General features: G+C 48.8%; 1 protein-coding gene across 5 annotated transcripts in view; it reads left to right on the top strand.

Moving 5' to 3' along the window:
* MYH11 (myosin heavy chain 11) overlaps nucleotides 1-20,190 on the top strand; it is a 156,729-nt gene that overhangs the window by 93,352 nt on the left and 43,187 nt on the right. For all 5 annotated transcript variants that reach the window (XR_010152284.1, XM_055078622.2, XM_055078625.2 and 2 more), the window contains 10 exons: nucleotides 2,491-2,586; nucleotides 6,045-6,163; nucleotides 6,975-7,127; nucleotides 8,710-8,883; nucleotides 10,190-10,363; nucleotides 13,192-13,306; nucleotides 16,376-16,569; nucleotides 18,548-18,669; nucleotides 18,773-18,842; nucleotides 18,986-19,146. Coding sequence is in view for 4 of the 5 variants with exons in the window: in XM_055078622.2 (XP_054934597.1) it covers nucleotides 2,491-2,586; nucleotides 6,045-6,163; nucleotides 6,975-7,127; nucleotides 8,710-8,883; nucleotides 10,190-10,363; nucleotides 13,192-13,306; nucleotides 16,376-16,569; nucleotides 18,548-18,669; nucleotides 18,773-18,842; nucleotides 18,986-19,146 (1,378 nt within the window). In the remaining variant the exon portion in view is untranslated. The remainder of the gene's footprint in view (nucleotides 1-2,490; nucleotides 2,587-6,044; nucleotides 6,164-6,974; nucleotides 7,128-8,709; nucleotides 8,884-10,189; nucleotides 10,364-13,191; nucleotides 13,307-16,375; nucleotides 16,570-18,547; nucleotides 18,670-18,772; nucleotides 18,843-18,985; nucleotides 19,147-20,190) is intronic.

Below are 20,190 nucleotides of genomic sequence, written 5' to 3'. Positions count from 1 at the left end.
AAACATGGGTACACTTCACATAAAAACTCTGGGTTTCCATTATCTAGAAAAATCAGAAGTTCCAGCAACACTTGGCTTATATCCCCTGTGGCAATGACGGAGTAGCTGCTGGCCCCTTCAGATGGGTTTGTGGCCTCCTTGGGTCCCCACAGTCCTCATTAGTTGGCTTTGTTCATTTAGACCAGTGGTTCTCTGCCAGAGGTGAGTTTGCCTCCCAGGGGACATTGAGTAGTATCTGGTGACATTTGTGGTTGTCACAACTCTGTCAGGGTAACCACCACTGACATCTAGTGGTTAGAGGCCAGGGATGCTACTAAACTTCCCATGATGCCCAGGACAGCTCCCCACAATAGAGAATTATCTGGCCCCCAATTTCTGCAGTGACAAGATTGAGAAACCCTGAGTTGGCCGGCTTGCCTGGGCTGTGCAGGCATTTCAGGAATCTTTAGTTTAAATTGACACTTTTAAAACTGTGAGTGCAACTCTTCATAGTTTACAAAGACTCTTTCATAGATGTTATGGTTAAAAGGAAGTGTGTTTCCAAGCCCCGTCAACAGCAGCTTCATTCATTTTGGGGAGAAGGCTTTCTACCATAGTGAGTGGGAGCAAATGGATGGGTGGTCAGCAGCTGGGTCCTTTTGCTGAGCTGGGCCAGGGACCCCATGGTGTGAGAATAGCTGTTGTGAAGGGCCTTGTAATGTCTGGTTTGGCCTGAGGAACCAGAGAAGTCTGGGATCTCTAGGCTTTGTTCCTGGAACATAGTGACTGATTTGAAGCCAGAACTCTGGGTGATTTGTACCTGAGTTAAGCTAAGCCAAGAATTTGCATTAATCATCATCCATCCATTCATCCGTCTACCATCCATGCATCTACCATCCATCCATCCATCATCTGTCCATCCATCCATTCATCCATCCATCATCCATCCATCAATGCTCTATCCATTCCTCCATCCATCATCCATTAATTCTCCATCCATCTATCCATCGTCCATCCATCAATCCTCTGTCCATTCCATCTATCCATCTATCCTCTATCCATCCATCTATCCATCCATCCATCCATCATCTATCTATCCTCTATCCATGAATTATTCATCCATCAATCCATCCTCTATTCATCCATCTATCCTCTACTCATCTGTCCATCATTCACCCATTCATCTACCCACCCATCCATCCATTCATCCATGAACCCATCCTCTATCCATTTATTCATTCATCCATCCATCCACCTTCCACCTACCATCCATCCATCTCTCTCCCTCCCTCCCATGTGTATCAGGACCTTGGAATAGGCTTTGGAAATTCAAAGATGATTAGGGCAGGCCCTCCACTCTCCAGAAACTCATGGTCTTATGGGGATTTCAGACATAGAAACTATTTTAACAGTAACATGGCCTGAGTATGGAGTCAGAAAGGTTCCAAGTATTCTGGGAACACAGCGTTTTTGTTTGGAGACACCTGGACAACAAGTGGAAACAAATGTATATCTTCTTCATCCCAACATGGGCATCTGGTACACCCAGAAGAGTATGTAAGAAGCACAGGGTTTTTATTTCAAAAATCCTTTTATTGACATATGATTTACATGGAGAAAATTGTGTATGCCATAGCGTGCAGTGCAAAGAATTATTATAAACTGAACACGTCTGTGTAACTAGAATCCATTTTAAATAAGACAATGCCACCAGCCCCATGGAAGCTCCCACATGCACCTTCTAAGAACTTCCCTCAATTAAGGATAATCATTATCCTGACTTCTAACAGCATCGATTAGTTTTGCCTCTTCTTGAATGGACGGTCTATATATGGACTTAGACAGTATGTTCTTGTTTCCATCTGTCCTCTTTTGTTCAGTATTTGTGTCTGGAAGATATGTCAGGGTTTTTTTTGTTTTGTTTTAGAGACAGGATCTCCCTACATTGCCCAGGCTGTATCAAGCTCCTGGCTTCAAGCAGTCCTCTCACCTCAGCCTCCCAAAGTGCTGGGGTCGCAGGCATGAGTCACTATGCTGGCCCCAATACATCAGTTTTGATTTGTGGTAGTTGTAGCTCATTCATTCTCACTGTTCTGTGGCAGGGGTTGCTAACACATTTTTCTGTAAAGGGTCAGATAGTAAATTCTTTAGCCTTTGTAGGCCAGACGATCTTTGTTGCAACTCATTAACTCTGCCAGTGTAGCATGCAAATAGTTACAGACAATATGTAAATGAATGAGTATAGCTGTTTTCCACTAAAACTTTATGTATAATAGCAAGCAGTGGGCCAGATTTGGTCCATGGGCTGTAATTTGCCAATCCCTGCTGCGTGGTATTCCATTGTAATGCAAGGTTTTAAGCAACCATATGAAAATATTGAGCTCAGAATCTAGTTTCTTCAGAGGAAAGATGTAAGCTGGCTCTGGGTCCCCAGTGGCTTTAGGCTCCAAAACTCCAGGGTACCTTGGCATTGACCTTTGTGTCTGCTCTGCCCTTCTCTCCCCACCTCAGCCATATTGAAGGTGGTATCATCGGTCCTGCAGCTTGGAAATATCGTCTTCAAGAAGGAAAGAAACACAGACCAGGCGTCCATGCCAGATAACACAGGTACTTGCCACTTTTTCCCGATGACCAATGACTTTGGGGTTGGGGGGGTGGGGAAGGTGACATTTAACCACTGGTTATTTTTCAAGGTGAAGGTATCTGGGATTTTAACAACAGTTGGACTAGGTTCTTATCACTCACTTTTCTTTTTTCAAACTTTTCAGTGCTCAAGACCCTATGTGGAAAGTTATTGAATCAGAGCGCAGGGATTAAAAAAAAACAAACCTAATAGTTTTATTTATTTGTTCTTTTTTTTTTTTTTTTTTTTTTTTTTTTTTTTTTTTTTTTGAGACGGAGTCTCGCTCTGTCGCCCAGGCTGGAGTGCAGTGGCGCGATCTCGGCTCACTGCAAGCTCCGCCTCCCGGGTTCACGCCATTCTCCTGCCTCAGCCTCCCGAGTAGCTGGGACTACAGGCGCCCGCTACCACGCCCGGCTAATTTTTTGTATTTTTAGTAGAGACGGGGTTTCACCGTGTTAGCCAGGATGGTCTCGATCTCCTGACCTCGTGATCCACCCGCCTCGGCCTCCCAAAGTGCTGGGATTACAGGCGTGAGCCACCGCGCCCGGCCTCTTTTTTTTTTAAATACAAAATTTTACAAGTTTTAATAGAGACGAGGTCTCGCTGTGTTGCCCAAGCTGATCTTGAACTCCTGAGCTCAAGTGATCCTCCCACCTTGGCCTCCCAAAATGCTGGGATTACAGGCAAGAGTCATCACGTCCTACCCCTAATAGTGACCAGACAAGATCCCGAGGGACCATCTCTTCTAAAATACCCCACTTAATTGTTTTGTTAAAGAAATATTTCTCAAGCCCCTGCAATATGCCACTGGGATACAGCAGGAAATGACACAAGAATAGCTCTTCTTACGGTATCTGTGGTCGTCTTGGGGAGACAGACCTCAATTGCCCTGAGAATTAGGGGTGCCAGATAAAATACAGGATGTCCAGATAAATTTCAATTTTAGGTAAACAACAAACCTTTTTTTAAATTTTAATTATGTCCCTTGTAACATTTGGACCGTGATTATACCAAAAGAGTATTCTTGTTTATCTGAAATTCAGGTTTAACTGAGCATCCTGTAATTTTCCCCCTAAATCTGATAAACCCACCCACAAATAAACAGTATTTTGTGTTTTGAGAAGCTGGCCTGGCTACCACTATGTTTGTTGGTGGCTGAGCTGAGAGCAAAACTTAGGTTTCTTATTTCCCAGCCCAGGCTGTATATTGTGTCGCTTTTTCCCGCTCCCTAGAGCCCACCTTGATCAAACCTGTTGCAACCGCTTACTGGGTTTACCTTGCCCACAGCCTAGACAGAGCCAATTAATCAAGACAGGGGAATTGCGATAGAGTAAGAGTAATTCACGCAGAGCCGGCTGCATGGGAGAACAGAGTTTTATTATTACTCAAATCAATCTCCTTGAGCATTCGTGGGTCAGAGTTTTTAAGCATAATGTGGTTAGGGGGAGGCCAGTGAGTTGGGGGTGCTGATTGGTTGGGTCAGAGATGAAATTACAGGGAGTCGAAGCTGTCCTCTTGCCCTGAGTCAGTTCCTGGACAGAGGCCGTAAGATCAGATGAGCCAGTTTCTCGATCTGGGTGGTGTCAGCTGATCCACCTGGTGCCAGGGTCCGCAAAAATATCTCAAGTACTGGTCTTAGGTTTTACAATAGTGATGTTATCCCCAGGAGCAATTTACGGAGGGTCAGACTCTTGTAGCCTCCAGTTACAGGACTCCTAAACCATAATTTCTAACCTTTAGGCTAATTTGTTATTCCTACAAAGGCAGTCTAGTCCCCAGGCAAGAAGGGGGTTTGTTTTGGAAAGGGTTCTTGTGTTTTAAACTATAAACTAAGAGGCTAGGCATGGTGGCTCATGCCTGTAATCCTAGGATTTTGGGAGGCCCAGGCAGATGGATCACTTGAAGTCAGGAGTTCAAGACCAGCCTCGCCAACATGGTGAAACCCCGTCTCTACTAAAAATACAAAAATTAGCCAGGCGTAGTGGCAGGCGCCTGTAATCCCAGCTACTCAGGAGGCTGAGGCAGGAGAATTGCTTGAACGCAGGAGGCGGAGATTGCAGTGAGCCGAGATTGTGCCACTGCACTCCAGCCTGGGTAACAGAGTGAGACTCTGTGTCAAAAACATAAAAAATAAACTATAAACTAAGTTCCTCCCAAGTTAATTCGGCTTACACCCACAAATGGTTCAGTGGAGCTTGGAGGTTAGAAGCAAGGTGGAGTCGGTTAGGTCAGATCTTGTTCAGTGTCTCAGTTATAATTTTGCAGTGGCAGTTTCATTCTCAGGTGTTTGTTATGTATTAGAGTCCCTAAATCTGGCAAATTAATGGAATCCGGATGCCAAGGAAAGACCTCGGGGAAAGAGAAATGAAAAAGTGCTCTTGCCAAGAGATGGGGAAAAAAACTCCTAAAATCACTCTATTTACTCTGCCTTGCACATGCAAAGCAGCATGTAATGCTATTTTCATGTTAAGGGACCAGCTCGTGGTCACACCACTGCACTTCAGCCTGGGCGACAGGAAGACTGCATCTCAAAATAAAAGAAGAGCATTTAGGTTGATTCTAGCATTTTGCTATTGCAAACAATGCTGCAACACATATCCTAGAAGGGTGAAAGAAATATTTATTGAATAGTAACTATTCAATAAATGTTACTATTAATAACTATTTAATACTTACTAAGTAACTATTAAATAAATCTCAAGGGCCAGTGGCTCACGCCTGTAATCCCAGCACTTAGGGAGGCCGAGGTGGGCAGATTGCCTGAGTTCAGGACTTCGAGACCAGCCTGGGCAACACGGTGTAACTCCATCTCAACTAAAATACAAAAGAAATTAGCTGGGTGTGGTGGCAGGCACCTATAATGCCAGCTACTCGGGAGGCTGAGGCAGGAGAATTGCTTGAACCCGGAAGGCGGAGGTTGCAGTGAGCTGAGATCGCGCCACTGCACTCCAGCCTGGGCGACAGAGCGAGACTCTGTCTTCAAAAATAAATAAATAAATAAACAAATAAATAAATCTATCTATCTCAGGGACTTTACATACTTTACCTTATTTAGTCCTGGGTACCAACAAGGTACCGAAGAGCTGACCCTTTTTAAAGCTGAGAAAAGCAAGACGCTGGGAGGGTAAAGAGCTTTTCCAAAGTCACATGACTTGGAAGTGTGAAGGGACAGGGACTTGAAACTAGAACTACCTGACCCTAAACCCCCAACTGGGGCCTGCTTCAGCCCACCCCAATCATTGCCTCTCAGCAAAATACTGGGGAGTGTGACCACTAATGACAGCAGCCTTTAGGACACTTCAAGCTATATTCATGGTCAGCAGGTCCCATTTCCCCAAGAGAACCCGGTGTATTCACAGATCACAAATATCCCATGCGATGTGTCTTCTTGCCAAGCTATTTCTTTTGTGATGCACTCACGATGTTTCTTTTCTCCATCCAGCTGCTCAGAAAGTTTGCCACCTCATGGGAATTAATGTGACAGATTTCACCAGATCCATCCTCACTCCTCGTATCAAGGTTGGGCGAGATGTGGTACAGAAAGCTCAGACAAAAGAACAGGTAATGATGTACTTATCACTTATCCATCCATGCACTCACCCATCCATCCATTCATCCATCTATCCACCTGTTCACTCATTCATGTATTCATTAATCCATTCACCCATGGTCTGCCTCTGCATCTGTCCATCCATCCATCTTTCTACCCACTCATTCATCTGTCTGTTCATCCATCCATCCATCCATTCATCTGCCCATCTATCTGCTCACCCATCATCTCTCCATCCCTCACTCATCCATCTGTCCATCCATCCATGACCCAGCCATCTGTCCATCTGTCCGTCCATCCATCACCTATCCAGCTGTCATTCCATTCATTCATTCATTCATTCATTCATCTGTCCATCCATCCACCCATCCATCTCTTTATCCCTCATTTATTCAATACTAGAATATTCAAAGTCCCATGTCAGGTTTTGTTTGTTTGTTTGTTTTTTGTTTTTGAGCCAGAGCCTTGCTCTGTTGCCCAGGGTGGGGTGCAGTGGTGCCATCGCAGCTCACTGTAGCCTCTGCCTCCCAGATTCAAACGATTCTCCTGCCTCAGTCTCCCAAGCAGCTGGGACTACAGGCATGCACCACAACGCCTGGCTAATTTTTGTATTTTTAGTAGAGAAGGGTTTTTGCCTTGTTGGCCAGGCTGGTCTTGAACTCCCGACCTCAAGTGACCCACCTGCCTCGGCCTCCCAAAGTGCTGGGATTACAGTGTGAGCCACTGCACCCGGCCAAGAATAAAAATCTTCGCCACCAGCCTGGCTTATGTGAAAATGGAGCCCATTGAGAATAACCGGGTTCCCCTGGTTCCCCTCTGCAGGCTGACTTTGCTGTAGAGGCTTTGGCCAAGGCAACATATGAGCGCCTTTTCCGCTGGATACTCACCCGCGTGAACAAAGCCCTGGACAAGACCCATCGGCAAGGGGCTTCCTTCCTGGGGATCCTGGATATAGCTGGATTTGAGATCTTTGAGGTACAGCTCGGTGGGATCGTAAGAGCCATGGTCTTGGTTGTCTGAGATGGGCTTTTTCTTGGAGGAGTCATGATTTTGGAGAAAGGCATGTAGATGGCTACTGTAGGGTAGGAGGCTGTCTAGTTAAGGGTGGATCATTGAGGGTATAAGAGACAGAAATCCAACAGGAAATGCATTGGTTTCTGGAACTGAGAAGGCCAGACATGTAGCTGGATCCCGTAGGCAGGGTCTGATCTCCCGCCATCGTTCTCTCTCTCTCTCTGCCTTCCTCCATATTGGCTCCATTCTCAAGCAGGCTCTCCCCTCACGGGGGCAAGATGGCTGCCACAGCTCCAGACTGCCTCTCAGTAATCCTGGTAAAAAAAAAAAAAAAAAAAAAAAAAAGCACGTATCTCTTTTCTAACAGTTCCAACCAAAATCTTGGAATTAAGTCTCACTGACTTACTCACCTGAATTGGGCTACATGGTCACCTCCAAGCCAAGAACTGTTTGCAGGAGCTTGCAATACCTCATGTAGTAGAAACATGGATATTGGATCCCTTACCCATGGGTTTGAAGAAAGTTCTCAGAGAAAGGGAAGGTTTTTTTTTTTTGTCTTGTTTTGTTTTTGTTTTTCGAGACGGAGTCTTGCTCTGTCGCCCAGACTGGAATGCAGTGTCACAATTTCGTCTCACTGCTGCCTCCACCTCCTGGGTTCAAGCAATTCTCTTGTCTCAGCCTCCTGAGTAGCTGGGACTACAGGAGTGTACCACTATGCCCAGCTAATTTTTTTTTTTTTTTAGACAGAGTCTCGCTCTGTTGCCCAGGCCGGAGTGCAGTAGTGCAATCTTGGCTCACCGCAACCTCCGCCTCCCAGGGTCAAGTGATTCTCCTGCCTTAGCCTCTCGAGTAGCTAGGATTAGTGCCACCATGCCTGGCTACTTTTTTTTTTTTTTTTTTTTTGGTAGAGACAGAGTTTCACCCTGTTGGCCAGGCTAGTCTCAAACTCCTGATCTCAAATGATCCACCGGCCTCAGCCTCCCAAAGTGCTGGAATTACAGGTATGAGCCACTGTGCTTGGCCAATTTTTGTATTTTTAGTGGAGAGAGGTTTCGCTATGCTTGCCAGGCTGGTCGCAAACTCCTGACCTCAAGTGATCCTCCTGCCTTGGCCTCCCTAAGTGCTGGGATTACAATCATGAGCACCACACCCAGCCAGGAGGTTTTAAGATTGATAGATGTCCCAAAAGAAGTGTACTACCGAGTCACTTTCTCTCTGCGCCTCTGTTTTCACATCTGTAAAATGTTTCCACATCTGTACATGCAGTAGCGTGCCTTACGAGGTTTGTCCATCCATAGATGGTTGTGCAGATGGAGGAGATAAGCATCTTTAAGGTGTGTGAGGGCCATGAATGGCAACTTCACCAGCCCTGGTGGACTCTAGGCAGCATGTTTTGGGGCCTCAGCCCTGTCTGGGTGCTGGGATGGCAGAACAGGATGTGGGCGAACCATGGGGGCGCTGTCGGGTGGAGCTTCTGTGGGGCTCCTTGTCTTCTGACTTCATACCAAGATGCTCACGCCCCCCCCCCACGCCATGTGCTCAGGTGAACTCCTTCGAGCAGCTGTGCATCAACTACACCAACGAGAAGCTGCAGCAGCTCTTCAACCACACCATGTTCATCCTGGAGCAGGAGGAGTACCAGCGCGAGGGCATCGAGTGGAACTTCATCGACTTTGGGCTGGACCTACAGCCCTGCATCGAGCTCATCGAGCGACCGGTGAGGGGCACGTGGGCGTGCGGGGCTCCGTCACACCTTGTACACGTGTGTGGCCTCTGTGGAGCTGACGTGGACCCCACACTCTCCCCATGCACATAGCATTCCCCCACCCAATCCATCACCCAGTCCTGAAAGGCTGTAAGCTGAATCCTTGTGAACTCTTACAATTTCCATTAACCCACATTTTCATATCAAAGGTATTTTCTTTAATTTCTGCCTTCCTTCCATCCTCTTTTTTCTTCCTTTTTTTTCTTCCCTACCCTCTTTCCCTTCCCTTTCCTTCTCTGCCATTGCTTTTTTTTTTTTTTTTTTTTAATGACATGGTCTGACTCTGTTGCCCAGGCTGGAGTGCAGTGGCACAATCTTGCCTCACTGCAACCTCCACCTCCCTGCCTCAAGTGATCCTCCCGCCTCAGCCTCCCAAGTGGCTGAGACTACAGGTGTGCACCACCACGCCCACCTAACTTTTGTATTTTCAGTAGAGACAGGGTTTCTACTAATTAACCGGGCCTGGTGGTGCACGCCTGTGGTCCCAGATATTTGGGAGGCTGAGGTGGGAGGATTGCTTGAGCCCGGGAGGCAGAGGTTGCTGTGAGCCGAGATTGCGCCACTGCATTCCAGCCTGAATAACAGAGTGAGACCCTGTCTCCAAAAAAAACTTTTCTAACAGGAACCCTAGGTGAATTCAAGTCAAGCAACAAATTCATTTGCAAGAATTATGAACTCGGCCGGGCGCAGTGGCTCATGCCTGTAATCCCAGCACTTTGGGAGGCCGAGGCGGGCGGATCACGAGGTCAGGAGATGGAGACTATCCTGGCTAACACGGTGAAACCCCGCCTCTACTAAAAATAGAAAAAATCAGCCGGGCGCCGTGGCAGGCGCCTGTAGTCCCAGCTACTCGGGAGGCTGAGGCAGGAGAATGGCGTGAACCCAGGAAGCGGAGCTTGCAGTGAGTCGAGATCGCGCCACTGCACTGTCTGCCTGGGCGACAAGGCAAAACTCTGTCTCAAAAAAAAAAAAAAAAAAAGAGTTATGAACTCTTCATGATGTTGCCTGCGTGTTGCCCACTAGGGGGCGGCAGCAAACATTATGTTCTGCCTTCCATCCCTGTTACTGGTCCATTGGGCACAGGGTAATTTGAAGGTAGATTTGGAAGCATGGGGGTCATAAACTCATCTTTATATGTGGGCAAATACAGTATCAGATCTCGGCGGATGCCCATGCGTTGTGTATAGTTGGCCAGCTCTTCATGGAATGCCTGAGGTTGGGTGTTCTCTCTGATTCAAGCCCTACTTGTCTCCCACAGAACAACCCTCCAGGTGTGCTGGCCCTGCTGGACGAGGAATGCTGGTTCCCCAAAGCCACGGACAAGTCTTTCGTGGAGAAGCTGTGCACGGAGCAGGGCAGCCACCCCAAGTTCCAGAAGCCCAAGCAGCTCAAGGACAAGACTGAGTTCTCCATCATCCATTATGCCGGGAAGGTACCAGCCACAGGGCCCAGGGGACTCTGTCTCAGGGGAGCCCCAGTGGCTGCTCAGCGCAGAGACAGTCTGAGAGTGGCAGAACCTTGGGCTGCCTGGAAACTGCAAAGCCATCTGCTACTAAGCGAATCCCAACCAAGTCCTATTCGTAATTTGTCTACGCATCTGTAAGGCATCAGCTGTAGCCACTCTCACGTTTTCCAACCGTGATGTCCAGACAGTTCTTTCTTTCTTTTTTTGTTGGAGACAGGGTCTCGCTTTGTCGCCCAGGCTGGAGTGCAGTGGTGCGATCATAGCTCACTACAGCCTCAACCTCCTGGGCTCACACGATCCTCCTGCCTCAGCCTCCCAAGTAGCTGGGACTACAGGTGTACACCACCATGCCCAGCTAAAATCTTTTTTCCTTTTTGAGAAGGAATTTTGCTCTTGTCATCCAGGCTGGAGTGCAATGGCGTGATCTCTGCTAACTGCACTCTCTCCCTCCGGGTTCAAGAGATTCTCCTGCCTCAGCCTCCCAAATAGCTGGGATTACAGGCACCTGCCACCACACCCAGCTGATTTTTGTATTTTTAGTAGAGAAGGGTTTCGCCATGTTGGCCAGGCTGGTCTCAAACTCCTGACCTCAGGTGATCCACCCGCCTCGGCCTCCCAAGGTGCTAGGATTACAGGCATGAGCCACCGTGCCTGGATGCCCAGCTAAATTTTTAAATTATGTATAGATATGGGGTCTTGCTGTGTTGCCCAGGCTGGTCTTGAATTCCTGGGCTCAAGCGATCTCCCTGCCTCGGCTTCCTGAAGTGCTGGGATTATGAGCACGAGCCACTGTACCTGACCTCAGCCTGCTTTTCTTGTATAAACTCTAAATCCTTCCTGCTACAAGTTACACCCAACAGGCGGGGCCAACTGGAATGGGGTGACTAATACATCCACACCTGGCTTCAACCAAAATCTCCCATGTCACGGTCTTGAGTTTGCTATTGCCAGCCTGCTCTGGCCAGGGAAATCTATGATAGTTGTATTCATCATCATCATCATCATCATCATCAACATGCCTTGGCTGTTATTGTATAGGCCCTTGCCCTGTGGCTCTCAAGAGTCCTGGATAATGTACGAAGGACATAGCTTAGTCTGGCTTGCAGAATTGTAGTATTCTATTGACTCCTCAGTACCTCCACTGCATCATGGGCACAAACAGTGCTCTCTACCAGGGGCTGGCAATAGAGTCCAATCTGGCCCACAGCTTGTTATTGTAAATAAAGTTTTATTGGAACACAGCCATGCCCATTTGTATACATAATGTCTATTGCTGGCTGCTTTTGTATACTGCAGTGCTAGAGTTGAGTAGCTGCGACAAAGACTGTATGACTTGGCTGGGTGTGGTGGCTCACGCCTGTAATCCCAGCACCAAGGCAGGTGGATTACTTGAGGTCAGCAGTTTGAGACCAGCCTGGCCAACATGGCGAAAGCCCGTCTCTGCTAAAAATAAAAAAAATTAAACAATTAGTCAGCCGTGGTGGCACACACCTGTAATCTCAGCTACTCAGGAGGCTGAGGCAAGAGAACTGCTTGACCCAGGAAGTTGGAGGTTGCAGTGAGCTGAGACCGCACCACTGCACTCCAGACTGGGCAACAGAGAACCACTGTGTCTCAAAAACCAAAAAACAAAACAAAACAAAACAAAACATTGTATGACTTGCCAAGCCAAAAATATCTACTATCTGGGCCTTCACCAAAAGTTTCCCAACTCCTAGCCTATATTCAAGGGGGTATATGTTCCTTTAAGCATATAGAGACAACACTTTTCTTTTCCCTACTTCATCAGTGGATTTTTTTTTATTATTATTTTCAGTCTTCTCTCAGATCAAGCCTACCTATTATCCTGATAACCCACATCCCATGATAACCCAGCAAGGCTGTATTATCAGTTCCTTTCATTTAATATTCACCATAGTAAAAATTACGGCTTTGGGCATGGTCAGTGTTTGAGTCAGGAATGTAAAAAGCCTATATGTCCTTTTTCTGTATATCCATATATCAGGATCTCTGAGTTACAAATTATGCTCATTAGAGAGTGGAAAAGAGGATGCCATGCTTAATTAATTTATTTATTTAATTATTTTGAGACAGAGTCTCACTCTGTCACCCAGGCTGGAGTTCAGTGGTGCAATCTCAGCTCACTGCAATCTCCGCCTCCCAGGCTGAAGTGATTCTCCTGCCTCAGCCTCCTGAGTAGCTGGGATTACAGATGTGCACCACCATGCCTGGCTAATTTTTTTTTTTTTTTTGTATTTTTAGTAGACATGGGGTTTCACCATGTTGGTCAGGTTGGTCTCAAATGCCTGACCTCAAATGATCCACCCACCTTGGCCTTCCACAGTGCTGGGATTACCAGTGTGAGCCACCACGCTTGGCCGCCATGCTTAATTTCTAAACCAGGATGATTGGGAAGATGATGAGGGGGGAGTTTTGCATGTCGGCAGGAGGGCATCTGCCGTCATGAAATCTCTTAATCATGTATAACTCACAGGTACTGTGCTAGCTTAGGAGGAGGGAGGCTACCACAGCAGCGTTAGTAGGAGAATATGGAATGGAAATTAGGCTTTCCCAGCAATGGCTATCACTGGCTGATGTCCTACTACGTGGGCACAGGTCCCTGGGCTGTTGGTCTCTTCATTGGTGTTTGTGGAGTCCCATCATGGTGGTCATAAACGTCATTTCCTCTCTGACCTCAGAAGATCTGGAAGGACAATGGGAGGGCTGGGGTCCTGGCCTTGGTTTCTAAGTTTCTAGTTTCCCAGGGGTTCTGACCAGCAGGGTGTCCTTGGCAGGTGGACTACAATGCAAGTGCCTGGCTGACCAAGAATATGGACCCGCTGAATGACAACGTGACTTCCCTGCTCAATGCCTCCTCCGACAAGTTTGTGGCCGACCTGTGGAAGGACGGTAAGGCCTTCTCTGCTCGGGTCCATGTTCTGCTTTGAGCTGGAGAATTGAACACCCAAGTCCCCCGACTCTCACACCTGCCCCAGGAGGGGAGGCCTTTACATGGGGGCAGGGGAAGGAAGAGCAATGGCATGGGCTGGTGATGTCTCGTTGAAACAATTTCTTCCTGAGTGGGGGTCCCTGAGCCCCTCAATCCTACGTGTCCCGAGGGGATTGATGTCCTGAGGTCAGGGCTCAGGCAATAGAGGAGAAACAGCATGCCAGGCACGGGGAGTTAGACTGCCCTGTCCAGAGTCAGAAGGACTTCACTGTATCTTGTCTCTGCCACCTCCTAGCTCTGTGGTCTTGGATGAGTCACTTGATGTCATTAAGCTTCATTGTCCTCATTAGTAAAACAGGAGATGCAATAATAGTTGCCGTCTCTACTAGGGGTATTGTGAGGGTTAAATTAGACCAGTGATGCTCAAACTCAAGCAGGCATCATGACCCCCTGGAAGGCTTTGTTTATTTATTTAGGGACAGAGTCTTGCTTTGTCACCCAGGCTGGAGGGCAGTGGTGCAATCTTGGCTCACTGCAGCCTCCACCTCCTGGGTTCCAGTGATTTTCCTGCCTCAGCCTCCCAAGTAGCTGGGATTACAGGCACACACCACCATACCTGGCTAATTTTTGTATTTTTAGTAGAGACGGGGTTCCCCCATGTTGGCCAGGCTGGTCTCAAACTCCTGACCTCAGGTGATCCGCCCACCTCAGCCTCGAAAAGTGCTGGGATTACAGGTGTGAGCCACTGCACCTGGCCCTCTTTGGAGGGCTTTTTAAAACCCAGATGGCTGGGCCTACCCTAAGATCTAATTCTGCAGGTCTGGGGCCAGGGATGGGGCGGGCCTGAAAACATTCATCCCAGGTGATGCTGCTGGTCTAGGGACCACACTCCGGCTCCCTTTGAGAACCAGTGAATAGATGATCCCTGTGAAGAGCTGCTGGAGTGACGATGAGGGGAGGGGGTTTGCTGTTTGTCCCTGGCCATCAGTGTCCACAGCAGGTTTTATTCTTGGCACAGGGCCCATGGGCCTGGGGCTTACAGGACTGGTCTCCCCTTGTTTTAAGCATGCCAAAAAAAGGCTCCAGGAGGGGCCAGCTGTGCCCTAACCATATGCCAGGCTCTGGGCCTAGGGAACAGCATCGCACCCTGGGTCTGTGTCATCCCAGGACACATGATGAAGCCTGTAGTCCCTCCTCTGTGGGACCCACAGTCTTGTGGGAGAGATGAGACTCTCAAAGACAAGCAGAGAGACAAGCATGAGGCTGCGCATGGTGGCTCACACCTGTAATCTCAGCACTTTGGGAGGCTGAGGCAGGAGGATCAGTTGAGGTCAAGAGTTCGAGACCAGTCTGGCCAACGTGGTGAAACCCCATCTCTACTAAAAATACAAAAACTAACTGGGCGTGGTGGTGGGCGCACCGGTAATCCCAGCTACTCGGGAGGCTGAGGCAGGAGAATTGCTTGAACCCGGGAGGCGCAGGTTGCAGTGAGCTGAGATTGTGCCATTGGACTCCAGCCTGGGCAAAAGAGCAAGACTCTGTCTTGAAAAAATAAAACTAAAAATAAAAAATAAAAACAAAATTAGCCGGGTGTGCTGGTGGGTGCCTGTAATCCCAGCTACTCAGGAGGCTAAGGCAGGAGAATCACCTGAACCTGGGTGGTGAAGGTTGCAGTGAGCCAAGATTGTGCCACTGCTCTCCAGCTGGGCGACAGAGTGAGAGCTTGTCTCAAAAAAAAAAAAAAAAAAAGATTGTTACACAGAATCTGAATAGAAGGTGAAGAAATGGTGCCATCCATGGCCTGTGGGTTGGGCTTGGCATGTGCAGGACCTGCTGGGCTGGTAGAAAAAGAACCTTGGAGGTGATGATGATGATGATGATGATGATGATGATGATGATGGCCGAGTGCGGTGGCTCACGCCTGTAATCCCAGCACTTTGGGAGGCCAAGGCAGGGGAATCACCTGAGGTCAGGAGTTCGAGACCAGCCTGACCAACATGGAGAAACTCTGTCTCTACTAAAAATATAAAAAAATTAGCCGGGCGTGGTGGCGCATGCCTGTAATCCCAGCTACTGGGAGGCTGAGGCGGGAGAATTGCTGGAACCTGGGAGGCGGAGGTTGTGGTGAGCCGAGATCACGCCATTGCACTCCAGCCTAGCCAACAAGAGTGAAACTCCGTCTCAATAAAATAAAATAATGATAATAATAATAATAATAATAATAATAATAATAATAATACCTACTTTTTGTTGAGCACTTACTGATGTGCCAGGCTTCTGTCTTGGAGTGTGTGCTGTATCTTCTGCCTCAGAATATTTCTTCCGTGGATACCTACATGGTTACCCACTCATTTCTTGCTGGTTTCTGCTCAAATATCAACCTAGCAGAGCCCACCACCTCCTTACCTAAGAGAGCACCCTCTTCACTCTCTCTCCGCTTTACCCTATTTTTATTTTTCTACGCACACCTCACTACTCAAGATATTCCATACTTAACATCTGTGATCTCTGTCTGTCTCCTTCCCTGTGATATAAGCGGGGTGAGGGGGCCGGGTCTTTTTTTGTTCACAGCAGTGTCCCCAGGGCCTGGAGCACAGAAGGTCCTCAATAACTATTTGTTGGTGGGTGAAAGATTGGAGGCTGGCAGGGAATAAGTGCCTTCTGTGCCTTATTTTTTTTTACCCCTGCCCTAGAAGGTAGACGGTATTATTACCTCCCTTTTGTAGAAAGGGAGACTGAGGCACAGGATAGTGCCAAGCCAAAGCTAGTCAGTGAGTGGACAGAGAGAGCAGGCTTGACTCCTAGGTCAGCATGACTCCATCACAGGGAATTTGTTCTTTCTGCCACTCAGGTGCTCTCAGGATTTCCCCAATAGACAATACTTGGAAACCCTGACTGCCGAAAGAGGCGTTGGTGATGGAAGGAAAGATTGGAGTGGGCAGGTTGGTGGGTGGGGCTGGGGCTGAGCCTCTGGCCTATTTAGGGGTGGGTGGGCCAGAGGCTGATGCCACCCTGGCTGTGCCCCATAGTGGACCGCATCGTGGGCCTGGACCAGATGGCCAAGATGACGGAGAGCTCGCTGCCCAGCGCCTCCAAGACCAAGAAGGGCATGTTCCGCACAGTGGGGCAGCTGTACAAGGAGCAGCTGGGCAAGCTGATGACCACGCTGCGCAACACCACGCCCAACTTCGTGCGCTGCATCATCCCCAACCACGAGAAGAGGGTGAGGCCCGCCGCCCAGACCCTGGGGCTCCCAGAAGCCAGGGCTGTCCCAAGCAGTCACAGCATCCCCCGGGCGCCCTCTGCCCCCACCTACCCTGAGGACTCCATTTGCCATGTGGGGAAGGCTATCTGAATCTCAGACCCATTCCCCATCCCTGGAGGAAAAGGAGGAAGGGAGGATGCATCCAGAGACTTTTCAGCCGTGGAGTTGCTGTGCAGATCATCCAGCCACTCATTCATTCATTATCCCAGGAAGTATTCACTGGGCTCCGCCCTGTCCTGGGTGCTGGGGAGCAGTGTTAGAAAAACTGTAGCCCTTTCCTGTGGGTTTCTCATAATCTGGTGCAGGCATCTTCAGCTTGGGGTGATTGTGTCCTCTATATGGACATGCTACAGACATTTTTGGTTGTCACAACCAGGGAGGGGGCTGTTAGTCAGCATCTAGTGGGTAGGGGCCAGGGATGCCCTAAGCATTGTACAATGCACAGGATGGTCCCTCAACCCCCAGCACAGAATCCCTACAAGATGCCAGTAGTGCTGAGGTTATGGGAGACATGGGGAGAGGTAAACATACAGCTGATGATGGTGATGGAATGTGGTCAGTTAGGAGAACACCAAAGAGCCAGGGCTCCTCCCACAGCCTTAGGACTCAGAGAAAGCTTCTGGTGAACTTGAACGTTAAGAATGTCTGGCCATCAACTTGGTGACGTGGAAGGCAGGGTGGCGCCTAGGATAAGCAGGGGGCCTAGGATAAGCAGAGGGCCCAGGATAAGCAAGAGTGTGGAGGTGAGAAGTGAAGGAACTAGGTAAGAAAATGCTAGATAGTGTCAGGCGTGTGGCTCACGCCTGTAATCCCAGCTTCTCAGGAGGCTGAGAAACAAAAATCTGTTGAACCCGGAGGCGGAGGTTGCAGTGAGCTGAGATTGCACCACAGCATTCCAGCCTGGGCAGCAGAGCGAGACTCCATCCTAAAAAAAAAAAAAAAAAAAAAAAAAAAAGGAAAGAAAATGCTAAATAGGTGATTTCATGTTGCAAATGTGTGATGGCGTGAGGTAGGAATCAGATGGTGTGAGGTAGGATTGAGGCTGAATGGGTAGGCAGGGGCTAGATCGTGGTGCTCCTTGTGTTCTTTCTGGAGCTTGGCCTTCTCTCTCTAGGCATGCCATTGGGGGTGTTAAAGCAGGGCTATATCATGGTCAGATTTACATTTTAGGAAGTGAATGAGGGGGCTGGGCATATGCTAGCTCATGCCTATAATCCCAACACTTTGGGAGGTTGAGGTGGGAGGATCACTTGAGACCAGGTGTTCAAGGCTAGCCTGGGCAACATAGCAAGACCCTATGTCTACAAAAACATTTTTAAAAATTATCCAGGCATGGTAGCACATGCCTGTGGTCCCAAATACTTGGGAGGCTGATTTGGGAGGATCACTTGAGCCCAGGAGTTTGAGGCTGCAGTGAGCCATGATTGCGCCACTGGACTCCAGCCTGGGTGACAGAATGGGACCCTATCTCAAAAAATAAAAAGGACAAAGGGATTGAGGGGAGAGGCAAGACCAGAGAGAGAGACCAGGTGGGTGGTTTCTGTGGTTGTCCAGGCAGGAGAAGATAGTGGAGACAATGGTGGTGAAGAGAAGTGGGTGGGTTGGGAGATATTTGGGAGGTAGAAGCAACCAAACTGCTGATGGACAGGAAGTGAGGGAGAGGAGGTGATGAGGAGGAAGCCCCAGGTTCCAGCCAGGCGATGCTAGTGTCACCAAGAACCAGAGAGATCATGAGGCAGCCATTGCCAAAGCAAAGAGATGAAAACCCAGAGGGGGGCACTGCTTTGCCCCTCGGCCCGCAGCTAAGCCCTCCTTGGGTGCTTCTGTTGGTACCCTCGTGGCCTGGCCAGGTGGGTCATCCAGGTAGGAGGTTTGGGGCTTTGCTGCGCCGTGGTTTCTGGCCCCAGGGATCCACTTCCCTCTTTGACCTTTGCAGTCTGGCAAGCTGGATGCGTTCCTGGTGCTGGAGCAGCTGCGGTGCAATGGGGTGCTGGAAGGCATTCGCATCTGCCGGCAGGGCTTCCCCAACCGGATCGTCTTCCAGGAGTTCCGCCAACGGTAAGTCCCCAGGTCTGGCCCAGGTAGGGCAGGGGGTGAGCGGGACTGGGCAGAGGAATGGATGCTGGAGGTACGCGGGGTGACTTCTGCTCTGTGTTTCAAGCTACGAGATCCTGGCGGCGAATGCCATCCCCAAAGGCTTCATGGACGGGAAGCAGGCCTGCATTCTCATGGTGAGCCCAGAAGTCCACCAGAGACCTCCCAACCTCTGGCCGCAAGCCACCTGCTGCTCTTGGTGGGACCGTTCTTACCCAGGTCATCACTGGCCAAATGGCACAGTGGAAATCAGGAGCTCTTCCTTTCCTTCCTTTTGCAGATCAAAGCCCTGGAACTTGACCCCAACTTATACAGGATAGGGCAGAGCAAAATCTTCTTCCGAACTGGGGTCCTGGCCCACCTAGAGGAGGAGCGAGATTTGAAGATCACTGATGTCATCATGGCCTTCCAGGCGATGTGTCGTGGCTACTTGGCCAGAAAGTAAAGATGCTTTCCTGCATCCTAATACCTCAAACGCGAATCACAAACAGGGGACTTTCTGTTCTGATTCCCCGATTCTAAGAGGCCACCTGTTTAAGATGCATCATTGACTGAGTGACAGCCTTTTCTTGAAGGGGAAGAAATGCTTCTACTTTAAATAAATGTACCAGTTACGAGTGCAGGAAGGGAACGAGTTTTAGACCTGGGTTCTCATCCTGGATGCCCCAGTTTTTGCTGATGAACCTTGGGCAAGTTACTCTACCTCTCTGAGCTTCGAGTTTTTTAGCTGGAAACTGAGCATAATCATTTTGACCTCAGAGAGCTGTTCATGAGGTGTCACTAAGATAATGCATGACGAGAGCTTAGAACAGTGCGTGGTTCTCAGGTCAGAAATGATTGTTGTTGTTGTTTTTACCTCCCTCCCTCACTCCTTCCTTCCCTCCCTCCCTTCTTTCCTTCCTTTCTTCTTTCTTTTTGAGACAGGGTCTCTCTCTCTCTCTCTGTCGCCCAGGCTGGAGTGCAGTGGCGCAGTGGCGCAGTCTCAACTCACTGCAACCTCTGCCTCTTGGACTCAAGCAATTCTCGTGTCTGAGCCTCCCAAGTGGCTGGAATTAGAGGCGCCCACCACCACACTGGCCTAATTTTTGTATTTTTATTAGAGACAAAGTTTCACCATGTTGGCCAGGCTGGTCTCAAATTCCTGGTCTCAAGTGATCCACCTGCCTTGGCCTCCCAAAGTGCTGGGATTATAGGCATGACCCACTGCGCCCAGCCTAGAAATGTTAGAATTGGATAAACCATTGAGGAAAGAGGACTTGACGGTGTCTAGATCCCCATGTCCCAATGGGATTTATAAGACAGGGTTTTGGAGGGTGTGATGTCCCAGCTGTTCTGTGAAGACTGGGAGCCAGGGAAGGGCTCGGGTTCCTTAATGAAAGTCACACCCCAGGGACTGCAGGGACAGGTGGAGTCGCTCTCTGTCTGGGGTGTGTGTTGTCATTGGGCAGAGACCACACCCTCACCAGTAGGACCCTGATGTGTCAG

This window comes from Pan troglodytes, chromosome 18 (assembly GCF_028858775.2).
Source record: "Pan troglodytes isolate AG18354 chromosome 18, NHGRI_mPanTro3-v2.0_pri, whole genome shotgun sequence".
Lineage (NCBI taxonomy): Eukaryota > Metazoa > Chordata > Mammalia > Primates > Hominidae > Pan > Pan troglodytes.
This window is presented reverse-complemented; position numbering and strand designations above follow the sequence as displayed.